The following is a 24,029-nucleotide window of genomic DNA, read 5'->3' on the forward strand; positions in this document are numbered from 1 at the left end:
ACAAGTACACACACAACCGTTCTGTAGCCGCAGGGGAAGGCAAAGCAGCCGCGACCCGCGAGCAGCTGTTGCTTGAGCCGAACCAAAACCAAACCGGACATGAAGCGGGCCGTCTCCAGCATCCGCAGCCGCGACGTGGCCCACCTCGCCGCCGCCGCCACCGCCCCCTCGCCAGCGGCGGCGGAGGCGTGGGACGGGCGGTTCCGGCTGCACAAGCCGCGGGGGCAGCACCTGCTCACCAACCCGCGCGTCCTCGACGCCATCGTCCGCCGCGCCGCGCTGCGCCCGGGCGACGCCGTCCTCGAGGTCGGCCCGGGCACCGGCAACCTCACCGTCCGCCTCCTCGAGTCCCCCGCCGCCCGCGTGTCCGCCGTCGAGATCGACCCGCGCATGGTCGACGCCGTCACCGCCCGCGTCGACGCCCTCGGCCTCGCGCACAAGCTCACGGTTCGTCTCGCCGTGCCCACCATCCGCTCGATCAAATGCCTCCAAGAAAGCTAACGGGGCCCCTCCTCTCCTTTTTGCCAGGTGATCAGGGCGGATGCCGTGGAGGCCGAGTTCCCGGAGTTCGACGTGTGCGTGGCCAACATCCCCTACGGGATCTCCTCGCCGCTCATCGCGAAGCTGCTGTTCGGCCCCTACCGGTTCCGCGCGGCGACGCTGCTGCTGCAGAAGGAGTTCGCGCGGCGGCTCGTGGCCGCGCCGGGGGACTCGGAGTACAACCGCCTGGCGGCGAACGTGCGGATGGTCGCCGACGCGAGGCTGCTCATGGACGTGAGCAAGAGGGACTTCGTGCCCATGCCCAAGGTGGACTCCTCCCTCGTCGAGATCCGGCCGAGGGCGGCCGAGCCCAACGTCGACCTCGCCGAGTGGCTGGCCTTCACGCGGTCGTGCTTCGGCCAGAAGAACAAGACCCTCGGCGCGATCTTCAAGCAGAAGAGGAAGGTCTTGGAGCTCTTCAGGAGATCCCGGTGCGGGGAGGAACGCCGCGACGGCAATGCCAATGCCGGTGGCGGCAGCAGACTCATCGCACTTGGCGGTAGCGACGACGACGGTGACATGAGCGACGGCGACAGCAATGAAGGCCACGACGGAGCACCCAGCTTCAGTGAGGAAGAGGTCGCCGTGTTCAAGGCGAAGATCGCCGGTGCGTTGGAGTCCAGTGAGCTCGCCGGCAAGAGGCCCTCCAAGCTGTCGAACGACGAGCTCCTGCGTTTGCTCAAGTTGCTCAATGAACAAGGGGTACGGTTTCAGTAGCACTTATATCCGATCATTGCTCGCCGTTTTTCTACCTCAGCGAGCAGTAGAGCCAAGAACAAGAAGATGAAGGTTGGCATGTTGCAGCTGAGGTCAGGTCTCCTGCCATCCATGGCGGCCGGTTGCCACATCAATACATCATGTTCATGTCAGCCGTCACGGGCAGCTCGTCAGCCACAGGACGCCAGATTACTTCAAGTATGCTCGTCAACCGGTCGATAGATGTGTTCGGAGATGTGGAGAAAATGCTTCAAGTCTCAAGCATTACATGCATGCAACTGTAAAAGCAGTGTGCTACTGAGAGAGACATCTTGGATGCTAGAGGAGCATTATCCATGGTTTCCACATGATTGAGCACTATTTGCCAAGGTGAAGTTGGCGTAACATTTTTATGATGTAGCACATGTTAGTAATATCGCCAGTTTTCATCGAAATCAAGCAACAGTTCATGGTAATGACCGAGCAGATCATTGCGTATGGACAGTTTATAATCAGATGCTCGATTCTCTGCAATTCTGCATACTTTCTGTAGAAATACCTCATCAGCGTTACTAGCCAAGGCACAGAAAGCATGACCAGTGAAATCATAGGTCATAACATACGAGTCTGGCATTAGTTTGTTTCTCTATTGTTTCCTTTATCCGATGCAACCATTGTCAATTTGTCCTATTTCTAGAAAAGAAAAGAGGTTGTTTTCAGCTGTTGTGTACTGTGCTATTATGATACTATCATGCCAATATGCCATCAAAAGCTTATACACTGTTACACATTTCTACTAGGTGTATAAAAAGCTCTTACTATCATGTTATCAAATACTTGGTGAGTGGAAATGCTAGTTAGTTTAACCCACAAAAAGATAACACTTCTGCAAAAGATGGAAATGAAAGAAACATGTAAAATCAATTGATTTTCAAAACCCTGTAGCATCCATCATCATCATCACACCCCTGAGGCACATGATGATCAATTTACATTCGTAGGTAGGCTGGTGGCATTACAATGATCCAATAAAAAGCGGACAGATGGAATTAGATTTTAAAGCTAAGCTGGTATCTGACCGACAGCAGAATTCCAGCTGAACATTCCATTGGACTTGCGAATCAAAATTCACAAAAGTGAACCAATGAGTATTACATTCTATTCCCAGACTGAAGGCAGAAGCATCAGATTCAGAAAAGCAAAATTCTTATCATTATCATGGATCATCATCACAGCCCACATTTTCTTAGTTAATACACACCGAAATTATACAATTTTACACGCTAAAAATGCTAGCTGCATTGAAGTAAAACCTAGCCATAGAATTGTGACAAAAAGAGGAAAAGCTAAAAGGCCAAAAAAAAAAAGTGATAAGAAAGTTTAGTCCTATACCATCCACAAACTCCTTATCATCGTGGCGGCAGAGACGAGAGGAGGAAGAAAGGAAGGAAAGCATTCACCTCATCATCCCGACGACGGCGACGAGGGGAAGGCGTCCTTGACGGCGGAGGCGGCGGTGAGGTAGTTGAGCGTGTTGCGGAGCGTGTCCCGCTCGCGGCGCAGCCTGGCGGCGGTGTCCTCAAGCTCGAGGAGCGCCTGCTGCTCCCGCGGCGCGCCCTCGAAGGTGTTGCCGACGTAGAAGGAGAAAGGGGTGGGGAAGAGGCCCCGCCGCAGGTCCCCGACGTCCTTCTCGGGCTTGCCGTTGAGGCGGTTGGCGATGCGTATGACGTCCCGCATGAGGGCCTCGACGTCGGTGGCGAGCGCCTCGGCGTCGTCCCCCGGCGCGGGGGTCTCGGCGGGCGGGCGGTCCTCGAGCCACTGCACGGCGGCGACGAGGTAGGGCTTGGTGCGCACGACCCGCGCGACGCGGAACCGCTCCTGCCCCTTGCAGATGAGGAAGAAGCGGTCGTCGGCGAGGCGCTCGTGCTTGACGACCTCCCCGACGCACCCGACGTCGGCGGCGCCCCCGGCGCCGGACCCGGCGAACACCACCCCGAAGCGGAGGTCGGTCTGGAGCACGGTGTGCATCATGATGCGGTAGCGGAACTCGAAGATGTGCAGCGCGTGGGTCGCGTCCGGGAACAGCACGAGCGGCAGCGGGAACAGCGGCAGCTCCACCAGCCCGTCGTCCGACTCCGCCGGCTGGTACGGCTCCGGCGACGACGGCGACGACCCCGACCCCGACCCCGACGCGCTCGCCGCGGTGGCGAGGCGGGCCCCTCGCCCGCGTCGGGCCGGGGCGGAGGAGTGGAGGCGGGGCGCCGGGCGGAATGCGCTGTTGGGGGAGGCGGCCGCGGCGGCGAGGCGCGGGGAGGGGAGGATTTGGGGGAGGAGCACCATTGGAGGATCTCTCTATCCCCCGCGGCGGCGAGGCGAGGGGAGGGGAATGGTTGGGGTGTTGGATTTTGCGGGGTGATTTCTCACCGGGGGTTTTGGGGGAAGAGGCGAGCCATGGGAAAACGCGATGGATTTTTTTTTTTCTGTTCGATTTCTTCTTGGAAGGATGGATTTTTGTTCTGGGGCCCACGTGGAAGTTGGAGAATTGATTGATAATGCGGTGGGAGTGATGGCGTGGAGGAGTCCACGTTGGGGGCTTATCCACCTGTAGCTGGGTGAGGCTACGAGAAAGCCTAGAACTGGCAAACGGGCTGTCCCGTTATTGGGCCGAAAGAACTAGCAAGGAAACAAGCTCACTTTAGATCCCTCAATTTGTCTTCCAATCTGAAATTGGTCCCCAAAGTTATAAAACCGAATACAACGCTTTTCCAACTTACAAAACCAGTGCAAATGTCCCCAGTTTTAGCTGACGTGACGCCTACATGGCTCCTTTAACTAGATCTTCGTCCCATGTGCAGGGGCGGATCCAACGTGGGTGCAGTGGGGACTCGAGTCCCCCCTACACCCACAAGACCCATGGATACCCCCGGAGCACCCCCTTCAATTTTTTCACCATAAATGATAAGCTAAAGGTCTCTAGATGGTTAGAGGTTGAAGAAACTATGTAATTGAGCCCCCCCTCCAATTTTTTGTTCCTGGATCCGCCCCTGCCCATGTGGCAATGACGTGGCTCTTATGTGACAATTTGATAAAAAAAAATAAAAGACTAAAAAGTTAAAACAAAATATGCGGGACCCACATGCCAGTAAAACAAAAAGATAAAAATAATGGGACCCACATGTCAGTGGGTTCGATTTCCGCCACCTCACCCTCTCTACCTCTATCTCCTCTCTTCACCGGTGAGCCGAAGCCAGGCGGAGAGGGAGGAGGTAGGGAGGCTGGACGCAGGCGGCGAAGAGAAGGGCGACGACGAGTGTCAACTGATCGGGACAGAGATATGGCTGGGCATGAAAATGGTAGGGCACGGACAACTTCTTGGTCCTCTTACTCCGTCACCGACATCCTCGTCACCTCCATCCTCCTCCTCGCCATCCCCTCCACGGTAAGGTAGTAGTGGCGGTGGGCAGCCAGCGAGGAGGAGGGACGCAGCGATCCGTGGCGAGGAAATGGGAGGCGAGGGAACCGGAGAGATCGAGATCGCCATTCCCTTCATGTAAGGTGGCAACAGCGAGGAGGGGCCTAGGAGTGGTGTTGGCGACGGTGCGGTGGCAGTGTTGGTGATAGTGTGGGAGTCGAAGATGGAGGAGAATTGTCGTCAGGATGGAGGAGAACCGCCACCACCAGCGCTTTGTGACGTCATGCGCTGCACGTAGCACCTACTCCGCATCACCGACACCCTCCTCCCACGGGGGCACCAACTCCCTGCTCCTGCCGATGCTGACACCCTCGTCTATTCCTATCTTTTCCCCATATTAAGGACGACAACCAATGGGAGAAGGGCGGCACATGATGGGTTCCGGTGGCCAGTGGGAGAAAAGTCGTGCGGCGCGCAGCGTCGGTGTTTAGAGGGCTCTTGAGCATGCGGTCGCCGCCCTCGTGCTAATGCACGGAGAAGGACACGACATCACACTCCTAGCAAAGGAGGAGCCCGTGCGGCGGGACCCAGCCCCTGCTCCCGTGACCCTCCTCGTCCTCGCTCCCCCTGCCGGCGGAAAAGGAGCCGAGCAGCGTGTGACGGTAGCGTCGAGCGGGACCTTGGGCGTGCGGCCATAACCCTCGCGCATGAAGAAGGACGCAGCGGCGCACTCCCAGCAAAGGAGGAGCTCGTGTGGCAGGACCGAACCCTGTCCCCGTGGCCCTCAACCGGAGGGATAGGACTCCGCCTCGGCCTCCTCCTCTCCCGTAGCACATTGCTCCTGATATGTGGGGTCCACCATTCGTTTTGTTTTGGCTGAATTGCCTTGATATGTGGGTCCCATGCTGACTCAACCATCGTATCAGCCAAAACCGTACATTATACTACCTTGGGACCTCTAGTACACCGCTTTCACAAATTAAGGGACACAGTATACCTAGTATTGCACTTAGGGGATGAAATTTAGACTTGGCGACACAGTGAGGGACCTAAAGTGAGCTTTTTCCGCTAGCAAGCCTGGTGAGTAGAGCGTAGTTCACGGGCTAACAGCCTGCTTGGATACGAATTCCATATATATATATATAAACTTCATCCCCACTAAATGTATCTAAAACCGAACTTTGGCTTGGGCCTTGTAATAGACTAACCCATCTTGAAACTGTCTTCCTCCACCTCCCACGAATCAGCTCTTAACTCTAAAAAAACAATTGGGTTTTATTTAGTTAAATTTTGCTAAGTGTCATTCACCTTGTCTTTAGTTCTCGCTCGATTGGTCCGTGACTATAGATTCAGAGCCCCTAATAGTCGGTGTGTTGATTTGCTGGGTTGATTAGATCTACCACTTCAATTGCAACTTTTTTTATGCTTAATCACCTATTCACAAAATTTAGATTGCATATTATCTTCTTCGTACAATGTTCCCTCGATTGCATTGATTGCAATGTAAGGATCATTAACCGCGTGTTATTTTTTTTATGCTTAATCACCTATTCACAAAATTTAGATTGCATCTTATCTTGTTCGTAAAATGTTCCCTCGATTGCATTACAAGGATCATTAACCACACGTCACGGTTGGTACGACATTGTTTGTGGTGTAGCGATTGCATGGCGTCTTGGATTTGTTCTGGTTGATAGCCACGTCGCAAATGTCAAACTCGATCAAAACGAGAGTTATGTACTCATCAGAAGATTAGGCCATGAGAGAGAACATCATCACTATCTTAAGTTAGTTTGTTAGATTGCGTCTATTGCATTAGCTGATCCATAGGCCAAGGGACGAAGTTTTGCTTGTTAATTTGCTGCCAGCACCTATCCACAATTATAGCATGACAAAAAGCTCCATAACCAAAATTTTTTATTTAAATTTACCCTTACAATCCTCTGTTATTACTAGCTACAAGTACACACGACGACCCAAATTACCCTCTTCCTCCGAAAGAAGAGAAGCTTTCCAGGATTAACCCGCAGTAGCAGCAAAAGCTATAGATGCAGCAACTGCATCTGAACCCTGACCCCGACCCCTTCCTCTGACCTCCCCGATTCCCAACTTAACCCATCTCACCCTAATACTAATACACCGGATCATGGTCGTCGCCAAGTCGATTGCCATTGGATGCCAAGAACAAATGATGGCTGTGCCGATCGGGTCTCTCCCTCATCGGAGGCTATTGACGAAGGCGAGGAGCGAGTCGACGTCCCGCTTCTCCGACGGGTACTTGATCGGCCTCGCGGTGCGGCTCGGGAAGAGGAGGATGGTCGGGAAGCTCTGCAGCTGCAGCTCCTGCTGCGCGAACGCCTTCTGCTCGCCGTCGGCGCGGAACTTGCCCACCTTCACGCCGCCGCCCGCGCCGCCCAGCCTCTCGGCGAGCTCCAGGTAGGACGCCTCCATGGCCTGGCAGAAGGGGCACCACGGCGCGTACAGCACCACCAGCCACGGCTCCGCGCGGCTCTCCAGGCGGAGCAGGTTCTCGACGCCGGCGCGGGTGAGGCTCACCACGCCGCTGCTCTCGAAGATGTCCGGCGCGCCGGCCGACCCGTTGCCGTTGGCGCCGCCGGCCTTGTGCGCCGCCGCCGCCGCCGCCGCCGCCCCACCCTGGTCGTCGATGTTCCCCTTGTGGAGGCCGCACTCCTTGGCCTTGGCGTCCTCCCACCACCACCGCCCTTCCCGCTCGTGCTGGCCGGGAAGCACGGGCCTGGTGCACGGCTCGCACCCGATCGAGACGTACCCCTGGGCGTGCAGGGCGTTGACGGGGACATCCATGGCGCGGAGGAAGGTCCACACGTCCTTGCCGTCGACGTTGGCGACGGGGTTCCACTTGACGAGGCTGCCGGCGCCGCCGGCGAGGCCCTCGAAGGAGGGGTCGACCTGGACGACGGGGATGGCGGCGCGGGTGCCCGGGGACTGGTCCTTGCGCTGGCCGGTGATCCAGGCCCTGAGGCCGCGGAGCGCGCGGCGGAGCGGGCGCACCTTGCGGGCGCGGCAGCACTCCTGGTGGCCGTCCTCGTAGAAGGAGAAGAGGCCCTTGGCGCGCACCAGCGCCTGCACCTCGCCGGCGTCCGGGAACATGTACTCGATCCGGATCCCGTAGTGCTTCTCCACCTTGTCGAACAGCTGGTACGTCTCCGGGTTCAGCCGCCCCGTGTCCAGGCTGAACACGCGGAACGGACGCCCCGTCAGCTTCGCGTACTCGATCAGCGCCACGTCCTCCGCCCCGCTGCAAAAAAAAAAAAAAAAAAAAAAAAAAAAAAAAAACGCGACGAGATCTCAATCAGTTTTCATTTTCAAATACCACCACACTCCATTTTCAGTTCAGTTGTGGGTTTATATGTTTAATATTTAACCGATTATTTTTTATGATCAATACTTTTATAGTTATTAGATGATAAAACATTTATAGTATTTTATGCGTGATTTATTTTTAAAAATTTTTATAAACTTTTCAAATATGACGGATAATTAAATGTTGAATACGGAAACTCACAAATACACATAAAATATGAATAAGGCGACCGATCAAATGTTAAACACATAAATTTATAACCACACTTAAAATTTGTGCGAATTTATGCTCCATTTGATTGATCCTGCATCAGAAGTTGCCTACACGGCTAGGCGACAAGTTAAAAGTTGCGGTATACAATTTGTTTGGAATCTCCTAAAGGGTCAAAGCATAAATTATCGTGTGGTAGTGGAGCAAACTATTCTGTCTGCTTGTGCGTGGTTGGTGGGCCATGATTCTAGAAACAACGTGGCGAAGGAGATACAGTGAACCTGGACACGGGCATGCTCTGATGTTTTGCTCGAAGGTAACCTACGTCCAGGTTCATTGAATCGGGCACCTATAACGGGTTTTGCATTCCCTTTACCATCACCCACGAATCCAACGTGACCGGTTTTAGATTTGTAGTACTCCTATTTTAGATAGGACACGAAATTTAATGATAAATCTAAGTTGGAAGCAAGAAGCAACTATCGTATGATACACTCACTGTCGTTCAAATCATATTGAACATATTTATATATCTGCGGCTGAATTTTTTCGAAACAAAAAGTTATATACTCCTACTATTTATCCCTAATATAATAATCCTAGTCCCATGTGATGGAAATTTTCTTATTTTCCTAAATCGGAAATATTAGCTGATGTATGACAATAACAGTATAAACCGAAACGTCGTCGAACTACCTGTCAGCAAATGAGTCCCACTTGCCAGGGACACCGTAATGATACAAAATACTCCTATGAAACTAGGAATCTTCAGGACCACCCGTTTGGATTTCGGAAGATACCGTGATGCTGCAGGCATCTAACTAACGGGATTAGGCGCTCAGCAAGAAAGCGCCTAGCCCCAGTGCACCGTGAGCCTAACGGGTTAACGGGCGCAATTAACGGGTACGGATCCATCCGGCAACGAGTAATGTAGTACCTGAAGGCGATGGCGATGTCGGATCCGAACATGGCGAGCGCCCGATCCATGATCTCCAGCGGCGACGCGCCCTGCAGCTCCTGGGCCAGGGCCTCGTAGTCCACGGCCGGAGCAGGGGCGTCGACGGCGGCGGCGGCGGCGTCCTCCGCCACGGGCGCGGCGGCCGGCGCCGCCGCCGCGGAGGCGGAGACGGGCTGCCTCGCCGGCTCCGCCGCGCGCAGCGGGCGCACCGCCCTCGCGCGCTGGGCCCTCGCCGCCGCCGGGGCCGCGGCCACCTGCTGCTTCACGGCTCCAATCCTCGCAGCTGCACAGCCAAAAAAAAAAAAGAAAACAGAGAGGAATTTTTATAAGCAAATAATTCTCGCCTCAAATGAGGATGAATCCCCAGAGAAAACAACGCATTTCGCTGGGAGAAATTTTTGAACGAGCAAATCAGCAGTTAATTCCCGATTTTTTGGACGTTATTGGAGCTCATCAGAGTAATCCTCAAGCTTGCAAACTTCAATTCCACAGTAAACACTCAAATTCGGCTAAATTTTTACGAACGGCGAGCTTGGATGCGCGAGGGAGCGGAGATCGAGAGCAAGAAATTCTCACCTTTGAGGTCGCGGAGGGCGACGGAGTGGGACGAGATGGAAGCGGTAGCGGAAGCCATCACCACCTCCGAATCCTTCCTCTTCCCTTCAAAATTCCGACAAAATTTGGAAGCAGGAAATGTTTTTTTTTTCTTGGTTTTCCCTCACTTCTGCGAGTTTTCTGTGGCGTACGGGGGCTGAAGAGGAGGGCGGGTTACATATAGCTCGCGCGGGAGGCTGGGTTCAATGCACCTAGACGGAATCGGGAGTGGCGGACGGGAGGGACACGTGTCACGGCTTCATTGGCTGGCCGCACGGGGAGGGGGCGATCGAAGCAGTGGCGTCACGCGGGGCCACAGGAAGGGCCGCCCAGCCAAGCCAGGCCAGCCCCGGTGGGGGCCACGTGGCAGCGGTGGAGCGCTGAGCTGGCCGGGTGTGTGGCTGCCTCGCTCCGGTTGCGACCAAGCCGGCCAGCCACCTCACATGCCAGATGCCACGCCTGGCATTGGTAATCTTTGGTTAAATGATAAAGGGAAATCATGTTCGTTCGTTTCTTATTAACAATACTACTGCCTCTCTCTCTGTACCAAATAATTTAATTTATGACATGATGTTTTAAGTTTAATTAAGTTTATAGACAAATATAGTAATATTTATAATACTAAATTAGTTTCATCAAATCAACAATTGAATATATTTTCATAGTAAATTCGTTTTGAGTTAAAAATGTTACTATTTTTTATTATAAATTTGATCAAATTTAAAGCAGTTAAAATTTGACCAGAGTCAAAACGTCTTATAAACTGAAATGAAGGGAGTAATAGTTAAAGCTCAATTAATTATGCGTGTAGCTTTATTATTTTTCATACTCTAAACTTCATTATCTAAGATATTTTTTGGGAGGGTATATGGAGATTGGAGAATAGGTTATTTTTGTTGGAGTGTTGGGCTGGCAGGCAGCCACGCAGGCGGAAGAGTAAAGCCACCTAATACATGCTAACGGCATGACTAGTTTAGAAATGATGTACAAAAACAAATATGCCAACGAAAGAAAGGATTTAAGACGCCAAGAAAATAAGAAATAATTATCATTTAAGTTAATGGAAAGATAGCGTGAGGTACTAGGAGAAGCAGCAAAAGTGTGATGGTAGGATGCCAAGTGTATGGCTCGTCTTTCGTACAATAAAAAGGTTTTATTGTGAGACACTTCTAATTCTGTTTAGAAATAAATATACTTAATCTCTACTATTATAAAAATTGAAAATGTTTTTTTAGTATTTTGGTACGTCATCCGTATATGAGTCGGTTTTTAAGTTCGTTCACTTTTGAAAATACATATTTGTATTTGAGTCGACTTTTAAGTTCGTTCGCTTTTAGAAATACATAACGAGTCATATAAAAAATCTTTTAAAAAAAACTCCCGTGCTAACTTGAGACGAACAAACTCCTAACCGTAACTCATGATTTTTTAAAAACATATAAATATTCAAGTGTATTCTCATAGTAAATTTTTACCTTAACCAAACCATATAACAATATAAGATTAAAATAGCCTTTATGCTCACAGTAAATTTTTACCTTAACTAAACCATATAACAATAATAAAATTAAAATAGCCTTCATCACGAGTATTTTTTTTCTAGTTATTACATAAATGCGAAGATATTGATCAATCTGGGTTGCATAAATAATTGCCTTTTAAGAAAGTTGACTGATTAGCATCATGGTGAAAATCATGGTAACATTTTATTATCCCACACAAAACTTTACCTGATTGGTGGACACCTAAAAAATATCATTTTTTACCGGGCATATTTAATATTTTAAAGACTAACAATCAGTTCATATACTAGTAAGGACGACGGTGTAATTAGGCATTAATCAACTTGCATACATATATCTCTACTCTACGCACCTAGCCATGGCTTTACTTATCTGTTTCTATTTTTATCTCAAAACGTCAAGGTCTTCTTTCTCATCACAATATTTCCTCTCTTTTTTATTTTTCAATTCGCATAGACGTCTCAGTGTCACCACACATACATACACTCTGACGACACTTGTGTTTGGTTGCCTGCATGGAACCTGGCTCGCACACGTGGATGCAGTGGGTCGCTGTTTGGTTGCCTGCACCTTACTCCCGGCCTGGTTAAGCGGATGCAAAAAAGCCCCCACAGCCAGCTGAGCAGGAACGCTCGATTTGAGCTTCGCTGCTCGGCCAGGCCCGCACGATGCAACGCGCTGCACCCGCGTGTGCAAGGGCAGGTGATGGGGTCACCACCCCGCCCCTTGCCCCCTCCTCATTTTCTCCCAGCGAACGATAGGGCGACGACAAGCTCTACGGAGGGAATGGCACCCGACGAATCTGACTTGCTGCTGCATCCTCCTCCTCTTCCCACCATCCCCCCCTCAATTTCTGGCCATCGATGTGCCCAGACATCCTCGCTAATGGCGTGAGCACTGCCAGATCCAACTAGTGATGAGGAGGCAAAAAGCTTGACGGCGATGAGCTCAGCGGAGGGCGCGGCGACGAGAACAGTGGATCCACCGTGCTGTCGCGTCCCTCCTCCTCTTCCCACTGTGCCCCCATCTTCAATCGCCGGCCACCGTCCTCTCCCTCTGTCAGCCAGATCTGATGGAGCGGAGGAGCGGCGAGCAGCGAGCAGCGGACAGAGAGAAGCATGAGAAGATGGGCGGAGGAGCGGTGGACGAAGAGAAGCGCCGGAAGACAGGCGGAGGAGCGGCGAACGGCGGGCAGATGGGTGCACATGCGGCTGTGGGCAGAGAGGAGTTGATGGTGACGAAGGCAGCACCGATCCCCTTCCTCTATTTCTTTCGTTTCTTTTTTTTTCCCCCTCGTTTTGCGTTTTCTCTTTCTTTCTTTCGTTTTTCACTAGCAACAGAGAAGTCTATATGTAGAATTACTAGCAGTAGATTAGTTTCACCGGTTCATCCACCTTAAGAATTTTTTTAATTATTTTTTTATATATTGTAGAGGTAACCTCACCTAACTATATGTATACGAAGAGATAACCATATTCACATCCATGCAACCAACCAAACAAAATTCCTTCTAAACAGTATCCCTCATACAGGTAACCAAACAAAATCTCATGCTAGCCTGGCTAGACCAATGCAACCAACCAAACAGCTACATATGTATTCTCCTGGTCAGGTCAAACTCAGCCTGGATGAGAGAGATGAGCCAGGCTAGGGTGATACGGGTAACCAAACACACCCTAGGAGATCACTCCATTGTGTTTACATACAAGCTGACGACACTGAAGTCACTAATCATGTTAATTACGAATCGAGTCGCACCGGAACATTATTAATTGCATCCATCACTGTCACGGCATGCGTTAATTAAACTTTAGCAAAGATGCGAAGATTCGTTGCAGCTGGGAGAAGCCGAGGTGGATGGAGCCGTCGCAAACTCGCACATCATATATCATTGCGAGACTTTTGGACCTTTTTGGATCGTCAAAATTTAGCAGCCATGAAAAAAAAAAAAGAATCCAAAGGATAGATTTCTTTTGCCTGTGGATGCAGTATGACGCCTCCTTCCGATCTATCGCTGACAGGTGGGCCCCAAAAGTGACGATTTGCCAATTGGTAGGGACGGCTCTGGGTGGGATGCGAGTGATTGTCTTTGCTTGCGTTGGATGGCTCTTGATTGGTCTCCGGGGGCGTAGGTCTCTTTGGGGTCAAATATGGCCGGTACAACTTTAGTAGTACTCCACTAGTTGTAACTTGTGGAGATCCACAAGTAATTATAATTTCTTTTCCTTTCTGGGTTTTCTTTAAGTTGTTATCCCTCTCACCAGTTAACACCACTTACAAGAAAAAAACACTTTTGTGATGCATAAAGATGCAGACGAAAGAAAAAGACAAATTAAGGGATCGTAGAGTTAATAAAAGTGTGGCATTGCTCAGCGTTCATGGTCGTTTTCTTATACGGATATTGAGATGGCAACTTGAGTGCCTAGTTGCAATATAAGAATCTGTTTAGGTTGATGTAATTTTGAACCATACTATTTTTTTAAATTAATAAACATGTGGATTCATCATTCATTTAGTTTGTTCGTAAATATAGGCATTGCTTAAAGAATTTTGGTAACAATATATTTACTATAATTTACCAAAATATAACAATGTTGTCAACTTACCAAAATTTTAGTATTACTAAATTCTAAGGGCCCCTTTGAATCACAGGAATGAAGAAACGGAGGAATAGGAAAAACATAGGATTCTGACAGGAATGTAAGGCCCCCTTTGACTCAAAGGAAATTCATAGGAATTTTAGAGGATTCTATTCCTATAGGAATTTTTCATACAAAGCCTTTTGTTTCAAAGGAATGAACCCTATGGAATCCTATGAAATTCCTATGGAATGCCTCTTCCCATACAAGTTTTGGAGGAATTTTAACTAGAGGTAGAACCTCATGGAAGAAATCCTTTGAGTTTTTATCTCTCCTCAAATTCTTGTGTTTTTCCTGTGGTCCAATCAAACGGTCATTCCTATGTTTTTCCTATGTTTTGCAATCCTCTGTTTTACACTTTCATTCCTGTCAGAATCCTAAGTTTTTCCTATTCATCCGTTTTTTTCATTCCTGTGATTCAAAGGGGTCCTAAGTGTAAAACAGAGAATTGCAAAACATAGGAATGACCATTTGATTGGACCACAGGAAAAACACAGGAATTCGAGGAGAGATAAAGACTCAGGCCCTCTTTGATTCAAAGGAAATTCATGGGAATTTTAGAGTATTTCATTCATATAGGAATTTTTCCTACAAAGCCTTTTGAATCAAAGGAATGAACCCTATAGAATCCTATGAAATTCCTATGGAATGCCTCTTCCTATACAAGTTTTGGAGGAATTTTAACAAGAGGTAAAACCTCATGAAAAAAAAATCTTTTGAGTCTTTATCTCTCCTCAAATTCCTGTGTTTTTCCTATGGTCCAATCAAACGGTCATTCCTATGTTTTTCATGTATTTTGCAATCATCTGTTTCACACTTACATTCCTGTCAGAATCCTATGTTTTTCCTATTCCTCCGTTTTTCCATTCATGTGATTCAAAGTGGCCTTCAAAGGATTTCTTCCATGAGGTTCTAGCTCTTGTTAAAATTCCTCCAAAACTTGTATGGGAAGAGGCATTTCATAGGAATTTCATAAGATTCAATAGAGTTCATTCCTTTGATTCAAAGGGCTTTGTAGGAAAAATTCCTATAGGAATAAAATCCTCTAAAAATTTCTATGCATTTCCTTTGAATCAAAGGGGGCCTAAAAAGGTTTATTTTAAAAGTAATCTGAATAGATCCTAAATCTTGTGTGGCTGATAGCTTAAACTCTATTTTTCATTTTTAAAAAATATTTCGCAGTATTTTTAACATGAGAAATCATCTAAATTTGACAACTCGATTGTCTCAGCGAGACCTCTGAGAGTTCAAAGCCGTGGGTGATATTTCGAAGTTTTTTTAGTTGACCTCTTAATTGTTCGCAAGTTTACATCACACGTTTATACATAAAATTAATAGGAAAAAAAGGACTAGAAAGATATGAACAACAAGCCCATGATACGATGATCCGTTCTTCAGATGGAGAAACAAAAATATGCCATTTCCGAGGTACATCTTTGTGTGTCGATATCTCAGGCAAACTAGCCGTGTGTTTTGGGTGGTGGACAGCTTGGGTTCATGTGTACCATTTGTGCAGAACAATTTCAGCAAGGAGTGAGGTCCAAGGGGAGTGTGGACAACACAACACGCACCACATGGGGCAGATTCTCCAAATCCTTTTCACCACATGGGACAGATTCTCCAAATCCTTTTCACTGCTGCTGCTGTATGGACCTCGAGGACACATAAGATATTGTGGTCTGTCCTTTTTTTGCGAAAACTCGTAGGCGACATTTCATTTTTCCTACCGAGGCCTTATTTAGATTTTAAAAAATATTGGTCAAAAACATCATATCAAATATTTGGACACATGCATGGGACTCTAAATGTGGGAAAAAAAACCAATTGTACAGTTTGCATGTAAATTGCGAGACGAATCTTTTGAGCCTAATTACGCCATGATTTGACAATGTGATGCTACAATAAACATTTGCCAATAACGGATTAATTAGGCTTAATAAATTCGTCTCACAATTTACAGTTGGAATCTGTAATTTGTTTTTTTATTAGTCTACGTTTTACATTTAATACTTCAAATGTATATCCGTATACTTAAAAAACTTTACATCCAAAGAACTAGACACACCCTGACTTGCCTAGCTATTATTGATGGTATGGAAAAAAAAGCACTTACATCTTTGTCTGCGAAAATAAAGAATATCAATGTATTTCAAGGGTATATTCTGTACAATAGTACTGTACTAGTGTACTTTCCTTTCTACAAGCTAGTATGGAATAAATCTGAGTTCGACAGCGCCCGTTGGGAGCGGGATGGTGAGGTTGGTAACCCATTTGGACTACTGGTGAGGTTGGTAATCCGTTCGGATTGCTCACGTGCTTTTGATATACTGTAGATGTTGGACGGAAGTAAAACTACGCACGACGCCGTTTGGGAGGCCCACGATTTCTATAAACAGTACATGAACAGTGCGCACTTGCTACCAACCACAACCACAGGCTCCCAACCGACGCTGTCAAACTCAGTCTAAACCTAGTTTGATGCCTTTAGACGCTATCCCTAAGTAAAAGTTATGTGTGTTCTCTACTAGACCGGCCTCCTCCCTCCCTCACCCTCCTGTTCACTAGTTCTCTTTCCTATGCTTGAGCGATGGTGAGATACCTTAGCACCATCTGTCTTTTTCACCTTCAGTGGCTTGCGCCGCCAAGACATCACTAGTCGTTTCTCCTATATATACATTATACATTTGATTCGTCAGCGGCATCGACCTTGCTGCTCGCCTTGTTCGCCACACATTGTTGGTTTGGCCTCCGTTCATAGCCATCGCTCTAACACCGAAACCATCCCCCCTTCCCTCCCCCTCCCATCTCAACCCTCACCTTGAAACCTAAATTCTAAACCTAGAGAAAGGCTCTATTGCCATCGCCGGAGCATGAATCTTAATGTGGACAAGACAGCAAGTAAGTTCAGCTGAAATTTTAAGAATTTCAGGTAACTGAAATCTTAGCCATTCCAAAAATAAACAAATACTCCTAAATAAAAAGCGAAGCTGACGTGCAGGTGCAGCTACCACGTGGGCTGGTAGCCTGCCAGTGTTAGTACATGGGCCAAGGACACCAAAACAGCCGGAAAGCCTCGCAGCCCAATACCGTATATTCTCCCATCACATGTGCGGGGCTTATCCCTTCCACCGCCGCTCTCCTCTTCGTCTCGCTTAAACCCAAGCTCTGGCTCTCTCGGTAGGTTGCCCTCGACCTCCCACCCCTTCCATGGCCGCGCCGGGCGCGTGCCTGGCGTCGCGCTCGCCACCCGCCTTCCTCGCCGGCGGGTTCCTCGCTGCCCGCCCTGCCGCCGTCTCTCCCATCCCCTCCCGCTCCGGTACGGATGGATGGATGGGCATACTAGGGTGTGCCCGCCCAACCTCTTCCCCTTCTTCGTTCTCCTCCCTGTATGCTATTTGGATAATCCCACATGTTCACACCTGCCAATTTCTAGTTAATCTGGTTGCGATGTGCTCGTTTGTACCATTGCATGCCGTCTGGGTGGAGGTCTGCGCATTTTTTTTTTTATAATGTGTACCTAGACCATTTAGGTTGCATTCGTTCTTTTAGTTATTTGTTTGTTTTCCTACTGCACTTGCAATTCTTCCAATAGGAAAGCTTTGCACTCTCTTATTATGGTTAATTGGTTATGTATGCGCGTACAAGGTTGCGAAGTTCACTAGTCATCTTGTCAAAGAGGATAACGTTTATGTACCTTTCGTCAAGACCAATGGGTTCAACTGAGCACACCTGACCTGATTCTTCTTGGTTGTCTTGCTGTAGGGAAATCAATCGCACCGAGCCGACGCTTTATCGTGTCTAATAAACTTGCTTGGGTTGAAGATGAGCTAGTGGAGATAACAGAGTACAGTTCTTGTTACTATCACTTTGTTTTTTAGCTCGTTGCTTCCTTTTTATTGCTACATTGCTTGCTATGGGAACTAGGCTCTAGATTTCTAATATGTTTTCGACAGTTTTGACTGAAATGGTATTAATAATTCTGCAAACACCATTACACATTTGAAGGTCACAAGAGCCAAGCTCCGCAAGTTCAAAGAAAAGGCCACCTTTGAGGCGTGGGAAAATCTCTCCACAACTTCCGGTGCCAGAACACATTCCGAGACCATCTTATGTAGGTTCGAATAGACCGCAAGAACTATCTAGTGTGCGCCAAATACACAGTGCTGAAGGTATCGCTGGAATGAGAGCTGCTTGCAAACTTGCTGCCCGTGCTCTGGACTTTGCTGGAACATTGATTAAGGTAAATACTATTGTTTGGTAGATTACTGAATTTCTCTCTTTTTCTATATTATTTTGCATATTATGTAGTTCATAATATGACTATTGTTTCCATGTTGCCTCAGCCATCAGTTACTACAAATGAAATTGACAGGGAAGTGCATAACATGATAATTGAGGCCGGTGCTTATCCTTCTCAACTTGGCTACGGTGGATTTCCTAAAAGTATCTGCACGTCACTAAATGAGTGTGTCTGTCACGGAGTACCTGACTCAACACAACTGCAGGTTCTATAAAGTGAAAGTTGCCTCTTTCTATCTGTATGTACCTATGCAATGTGGGCTGATAAGTCCTTCTATTGCAGACCGGAGACATCATGAATGTTGATGTAAATGTGTTCCTGAACGTGAGTTCTCCCTTTCGATGTTTTGTTTATGTTTAGTTGGTAACTTTGTATATTTTGCTCAGAGTTGGATTATTATATGCCATTTTCTAGTTTGTAATAAGATCTGCATCTTTCTCTTCAGGGATACCATGGGGGTGCTTCTAGAACATTTGTATGTGGAGAAGTGGATGACTCTATCAGGCATTTTCTGAAGGTAAGCTATTATTGATGTGGCAGATGGTTCATTCAGTATGCTCTGTAGTGATTTGCACTAACACAAATTTTAGGATCATTATGCATTTATGGTTTGTGCATCATGATGTGTCTGATTTCCTCTGTAATGTTTGTTGACCTCATAAATTTATTAATTTCGATGCAGAATGTTCTGTGAGGAGTTTTGCATTTGGGTCATATCACACTAATCTCTTTTTATTATTGATTAACAATTATTTCTTACATCAGAACATTAATGAATGATCTTTATTGGAATAGGCAGCTGAAGAATGCTTGGAGAAGGGTATTACAGTCTGCAGGGATGGTGTCAACTACAAAAAGATTGGCAAGAAAATAAGGTACTTGCACGCGTGTGTGTGTGTGTGTGTGTGTGTGTGTGTTTTTTTTGGGGGGGAGGGGGGGGGGGGGTGGGGTTTACCATGGTACAAAAGTTGTTAGGTAATTCTTTGTGAAAGTTTTGATAACTGATGCATTTACTTGCTAGTCCAGATACAACGGGGAAAATTGTTAGGATCACATGAAATGTAGTTTGATTGTCATGTTATGTTTTCTAGAAACCTTACATGTTAAATTTCTCAATTTGATAACAATAGAAAATTTCCATTCTTGTATATTTGTCTTTCAAATGGTCAAATGGTGACAATATCTTGGAAGTTGCTTACATTTGTAGGCTTCATTTGGAACCCATAAATCTCAAAAATTCAGCAAGAGTGGATGTTTCCCACAAAATTGGTGGAACTTATGCATTCCTAACATGCAAATATTTTTTTCCTGTTGTAAGACATAGGGCAAACATATAGATCGAAAAACAACAAGCAACTAAACCTGAACTAGTACTAATACTCTTTGACGGAAAAACTATTCAGCTTTTCTATTATTCCCTTCTCCTGAGCTTTTCTAAAGAATGCTTATGATGGTGCATATCTTTGATTTTTCTTATAATTATTTCAGCAAGCTTGCTTATTTTTACGGCTATTATGTGGTGGATCGTTTTGTTGGACATGGGATTGGACCTATTTGGCATTCTGAGCCACTAATCCTACATCATGGTGAGTACGTTGATATTTCCCTGCTTTTGTGACCCAACTTATTATTTGAACAAAACTTTTGGGTAACAGTTTAGGAATTTACCTTACAATATTACTAAGTACATAGATTTCTGTTCTGGTATCCTAACAAGTTCTTTTTTCTGCTATGCTTTTGGTTAGGTGTGTAAGAACTAATTGCTTACAAACATAACTTTAGCCTATACATGATCACCGAACTCTGCTAATGATTTCTTCTATTATGGTTTACATTTTCCCCATAAATTACCGTTTTGAAGCACTAGAAAACCAACAAGATGTTGTAGCTCGCTTGACTTTATTTAAACTGAAAAATATGTAAAATTAAGAAAGAAGTTGTGTTCTAGCTAAGTCTGCCATTCCAAAGTGGTTGTATTGTAAGTTATAGCCAGGAGGACAGGGACAGTCTGTTTAGTTTCCATAGGACTGGACTGTTTACTTGTTATTAGGTATGTTTGCTTATGATTGATACTGCTTTTGGTTTAACAGTTCGTATTTATCTTAAGATGAATAATGTTGAAGTATTATTTTAATTATACCCCAGCAATTATGCTAAACTAATGCATGATGATAGAATCACACATTACATTAGACTAATGAACTATCACTTTTGTAGCCAATGACAACTCTGGGCGAATGGTTGAAGGTCAGACATTTACAATTGGTAAGTGTTTTCAACTATGTTTTGCTATATGTTTGGGTTTCCATCTTTAGGTATTTGTCATTGATGTACTTATGCTTGCACTCCTAGAAAGCCCTTGTTTTTTTTGGTAGCAAGGTATTATATATATATAATTTGCAAATTCTTGATACTGTATCTTAAATTGGAAGCCATGGATCCCAACACTTCTCTTGTAAAAACCCTGAAATTAAAATCAAGTATCTTGGTATGTGTTTTTTTTTGGCAGAACCTATTCTTACAATGGAAAAGGCTGAGACAGTTACATGGGAAGATGGATGGACTACTGTCACTGCCGATGGCAGCTGGGCTGCGCAGTTTAAGCATACTGTACTAGTCACTCGGACAGGGGCTGAAATACTGACAAAACTTTGACATCTTCTTTATTATGATAAGAAGTTGTTGGGCCATTTACCTTGAGCATGTTTATGTTCATATAACAGCCCCAGCCCCCCGCTAGCAACCGTATCCTACCGAAATGTCTCTTTGGTACTGACATTGCCACACATGAATTCTGCCCTAAAACGTTGGTGTTTTATGTGTACAATGCTCATCTGATACTTTTGATCCACTGCAGGTCCACATGTGGCAGGATTACAGATCACAGGCTGAAGAGCTGATCGATGAGATCTGTGATGAAAGTTCTGTACCAGGCGAGTGGCTTGTGCGAAGGGTTTGCGGATCCTTAGAATTTTGTGTGTGGCATACTGGCATATGATCAGTTACTGACGTATTGCTAGGCATGTAATGTGTAAATAGTCCTTAATTTGTTTTGTTTCCTCCTTAATACAACGCCGAATGCTGCAGTCGCTTGCATTGCTGTTGGTTTGCTTGACCTGCTGCAGCCTGCAGACAAATTGCCAATGCCAAGCAGAATCCCCATCACGAATTCACGATGGGCCAGCAAGTGGAATAGTAGGAATAAATTCGCTGGAGGTCTCTCAACTTAACGACGAGATTTTCTGAGATCCTTTAACCACAAAATCAGAAATGTCAAATGTGTACATCTAAACTCAATCCGTGCCCTCAAGATCCTATGGTAGTATATATGGGTGGTTTGCTGACGTGACATCTAGTTAGTAAAAAAATTAAAAAAAGTACATGGGGCTCACATGTCAGTTGCATATCTTTTTTTTTCTCTTTTCGCTCTTCTCTCCTCTTCTTCACTAAGGGAGGCCGATGGCGGGCGGAGCGGTGATGGGCGAGCGTGGATGCGGGCAGCGGGTGGAGAGTCGGCGGGCCTAGGAGGCTGGCGGCAAGCGAGCGTGGCAGCGGTCGACGGGTGGTGGGCTGCGGGAGGAGCGGGCGAGCGCGGCGGCGGTAGCGGGGCGCATGAGGCGGAGGCGGAGTACAGCGCGACCGACGAGGTCGAGGCGGGGCGTGGGTAGGTTGAGACCGAGGACGGCGCGGCTCGCGACATCGAAAACAAGAGTGAGAAGAAGGGAGGCGTGGGAATGGGCGAGCACGGCGGAGCTGAGGACGAGGACTGGGCGGCCGGCGAGGTCGAGACGGACGATGACTGGTTCGCACCGCCGGCCGCCACCTTCGCCTCGTCTCCTCTCTCTCACCATCTGTGCTGCTTGGGACAAGATGAGTCGAGGCGGCCGGCCGCCACCCTTCCCCTCTCCAGAAGCATCTCCGGCGAGGAGTACGAGGACCTGATGCCAGTGATGACCGGGTGGCTGGGCGACCTGGGAAGCGGCACCATCACCGTGGAGAGCCCTGCGGTCGCCGGTCCCGTCCTTCTGGGTTGCCGCCACCACCGAGCACGACCATCCCAGTCGCAGGTACGCGCTCGCTGTAGCTTGATCGCAGGGAGCCCTGCCTCGCCACGACCTCGTCAAGCTCGTCGATGCATACCCCTCGGAGAGCCCTGCATCGCCCTCGGATGGGCTCCCTGGCCGCCTCCCCCTCCCTCCCAAACTCGCTAGCCTCCTCTCCCTCCTTTTCCTGCCTTCGCCTCCCGCGAAAGCCGATGCTCCATTGCGGGTTGCCGATGGTCGCGGTGCTCTGCACCGAGGGAGCGGCGGAGGTCTGTGCTGACGCCGGTTTGGGAAGAAAATAGGAGATGGTAGCTGACATGTGGGCCGCGGGGTCGTTCCTCAGTTCCGCCGCCAGCGTCCTCTTCCGTGCAGGCGGCTGGAAAGCCTGGAATGCCGTCATCACTTCCCCAAGCTTATTTGGCGTCAGCTTTCTTTCCGGGGGCGACGCATATGCTATCTGATTGCTATGGCGGTGCCAGGCAGAGGACAACGACGCCGTCAGTGGTTTTCCAAGCGTGAGCGCCGTCTCAATTCCGGCCGCCGCCTCGATTAAGCCTGAATCGGCCTGTCGCCCCAACAGCTGCTGCAGCTGTGAGATGCTGCTGAAATTTTGCAGCTGTGTGATGTTTGCTGTTTGCCGCAGCTGTCGCGGGGAGGGCGATTGGCGGCCGGGAGAGGGGCGAGAGGAAGCGGCGCTGCTTGGGTACCGCCAGGGGGAATCGCGATCACGCGTGCCGAATAAACGAAAAACCAAAAAAAAAGGGCAGAATAAACGAAAAAAAAATCTGTTGGTAGATTAACAGATTGGCCTAATTTTAATTTTTGGGAATTAAATTTACATATTATGTTAGAGAGATTCATATTTCTACTTCCTATTTTCAGTTTAAGAAACCGAAAACAACTTTTAGGAAGGAGATTATGGGAGAACTGTTGGTGATGAGCTGGGATTGCCGATGCGGATGCTTCCGTCGACCGCCGGCGGTGGCGGCGGAGGTTGTTCCGCCTTGCCGCTGCTCCTCGATCGTCGGCCGCGCCGGTGCTTCTTTCCTTTTTCGCCGGGAGTCCGCGTCGGAGCCATGAGCAGTCCAGAAATTCAGAAGTTGGCAGACGAAGTGTGCAGTGCAGCAGCACAGTCAGTGCCTAGCGTCTGCTACCGCTCTGCATCATTTGTGGATCTTCGTCACATATGGTATGGGTATGAATTGGAGTATTGGACTATTGGAGAACGGAGACGAGCCATTGCAAGTTTGCAACGCAGCGCATGAATCCGCTGTTGGGTAGTAGTAGTACATGATTTTACATGCTGTGAAATTGGGCTTATGGCAACCTGAGGTTCTGTATATGCAATTGCAGGTTTCAGTTTCAGTGCGACATTTGTTTGGCGCAACGGCAGAGGGGACTGCAACATACTCGTATCAGTGATGACAGCACAACAGCTTCAGTAAATCTAACGTCTTCTCTATGGGAACTACTACATATTATGTTATTTATTGTTGGAAACATAACATGAAGCATCTGAATTCGAGGTTGTGCTTGCCAAATTTAATGTGTTTTTGTACTTTGTGTTGGACCCTCGGTGTTCCAAGTTCCAACTTGCAAGTTCCAGGCATACAAATTTTGTACTGTTGCTTTTCTTGCACTACATGTCGGTTATTGCCACCCGAATTTGCTGAATCGATGGGAGTAACATTTACATTGTCCGGTGTTATCTAAGTTTGTGTTTAGTTTCTGAAAAAAATTGGAAGTTTGAAGAAAGTTGGGAGTTTGAAAA

General features: G+C 47.7%; 4 protein-coding genes across 4 annotated transcripts; 2 read left to right on the forward strand and 2 right to left on the reverse strand.

Moving 5' to 3' along the window:
* LOC127778276 (ribosomal RNA small subunit methyltransferase, mitochondrial-like) lies at positions 1-2,271 on the forward strand. The gene is made up of 2 exons (XM_052304857.1): positions 1-447; positions 529-2,271. Exons 1-2 carry the CDS (start codon positions 100-102, stop codon positions 1,255-1,257), a joined length of 1,077 nt encoding a protein of 358 aa, XP_052160817.1. The 5' UTR covers positions 1-99; the 3' UTR covers positions 1,258-2,271.
* A 132-nt stretch (positions 2,272-2,403) lies between these two features.
* On the reverse strand, positions 2,404-3,691 carry LOC127778278 (uncharacterized). The gene has a single exon (XM_052304858.1). The coding sequence runs from the start codon at positions 3,574-3,576 to the stop codon at positions 2,701-2,703; it is 876 nt and encodes a 291-aa protein (XP_052160818.1). The 5' UTR covers positions 3,577-3,691; the 3' UTR covers positions 2,404-2,700.
* Positions 3,692-6,548: 2,857 nt separating this feature from the next.
* LOC127780141 (probable 5'-adenylylsulfate reductase 1, chloroplastic) lies at positions 6,549-9,891 on the reverse strand. Its single transcript, XM_052307100.1, has 3 exons — positions 9,736-9,891; positions 9,139-9,442; positions 6,549-7,925 (listed from the first exon to the last, which is right to left on the reverse strand). The coding sequence occupies exons 1-3, from the start codon at positions 9,791-9,793 to the stop codon at positions 6,866-6,868; spliced, it is 1,422 nt and encodes a 473-aa protein (XP_052163060.1). The 5' UTR covers positions 9,794-9,891; the 3' UTR covers positions 6,549-6,865.
* Positions 9,892-17,050: 7,159 nt separating this feature from the next.
* Positions 17,051-21,311, forward strand: LOC127780902 (methionine aminopeptidase 1B, chloroplastic-like). The gene is made up of 11 exons (XM_052307890.1): positions 17,051-17,231; positions 17,678-17,759; positions 17,921-18,155; positions 18,259-18,420; positions 18,498-18,539; positions 18,661-18,732; positions 19,011-19,090; positions 19,704-19,801; positions 20,433-20,480; positions 20,725-20,984; positions 21,073-21,311. The coding sequence occupies exons 1-10, from the start codon at positions 17,123-17,125 to the stop codon at positions 20,868-20,870; spliced, it is 1,074 nt and encodes a 357-aa protein (XP_052163850.1). The 5' UTR covers positions 17,051-17,122; the 3' UTR covers positions 20,871-20,984; positions 21,073-21,311.
* The last annotated feature ends 2,718 nt before the right edge of the window (positions 21,312-24,029 follow it).

This window comes from Oryza glaberrima, chromosome 7 (genome assembly GCF_000147395.1).
Source record: "Oryza glaberrima chromosome 7, OglaRS2, whole genome shotgun sequence".
Taxonomy (NCBI): Eukaryota; Viridiplantae; Streptophyta; class Magnoliopsida; order Poales; family Poaceae; genus Oryza; species Oryza glaberrima.

Bases quoted from the DNA above. Each gene is read 5' to 3' on its own strand.
- LOC127778276 (XM_052304857.1), top strand. From the start codon at position 100: ATGAAGCGGGCCGTCTCCAGCATCCGCAGCCGCGACGTGGCCCACCTC. The intron at 448-528 runs GTTCGTCTCGCC...CCTTTTTGCCAG, and splicing joins GCCTCGCGCACAAGCTCACG to GTGATCAGGGCGGATGCCGT.
- LOC127778278 (XM_052304858.1), bottom strand. From the start codon at position 3,576: ATGGTGCTCCTCCCCCAAATCCTCCCCTCCCCGCGCCTCGCCGCCGCG.
- LOC127780141 (XM_052307100.1), bottom strand. From the start codon at position 9,793: ATGGCTTCCGCTACCGCTTCCATCTCGTCCCACTCCGTCGCCCTCCGC. The intron at 9,443-9,735 runs GTGAGAATTTCT...TTGGCTGTGCAG, and splicing joins CGCCCTCCGCGACCTCAAAG to CTGCGAGGATTGGAGCCGTG. The intron at 7,926-9,138 runs GTACTACATTAC...TTTTTTTTGCAG, and splicing joins GACATCGCCATCGCCTTCAG to CGGGGCGGAGGACGTGGCGC.
- LOC127780902 (XM_052307890.1), top strand. From the start codon at position 17,123: ATGGCCGCGCCGGGCGCGTGCCTGGCGTCGCGCTCGCCACCCGCCTTC. The intron at 18,156-18,258 runs GTAAATACTATT...ATGTTGCCTCAG, and splicing joins TTGCTGGAACATTGATTAAG to CCATCAGTTACTACAAATGA. The intron at 19,802-20,432 runs GTGAGTACGTTG...TCACTTTTGTAG, and splicing joins GCCACTAATCCTACATCATG to CCAATGACAACTCTGGGCGA.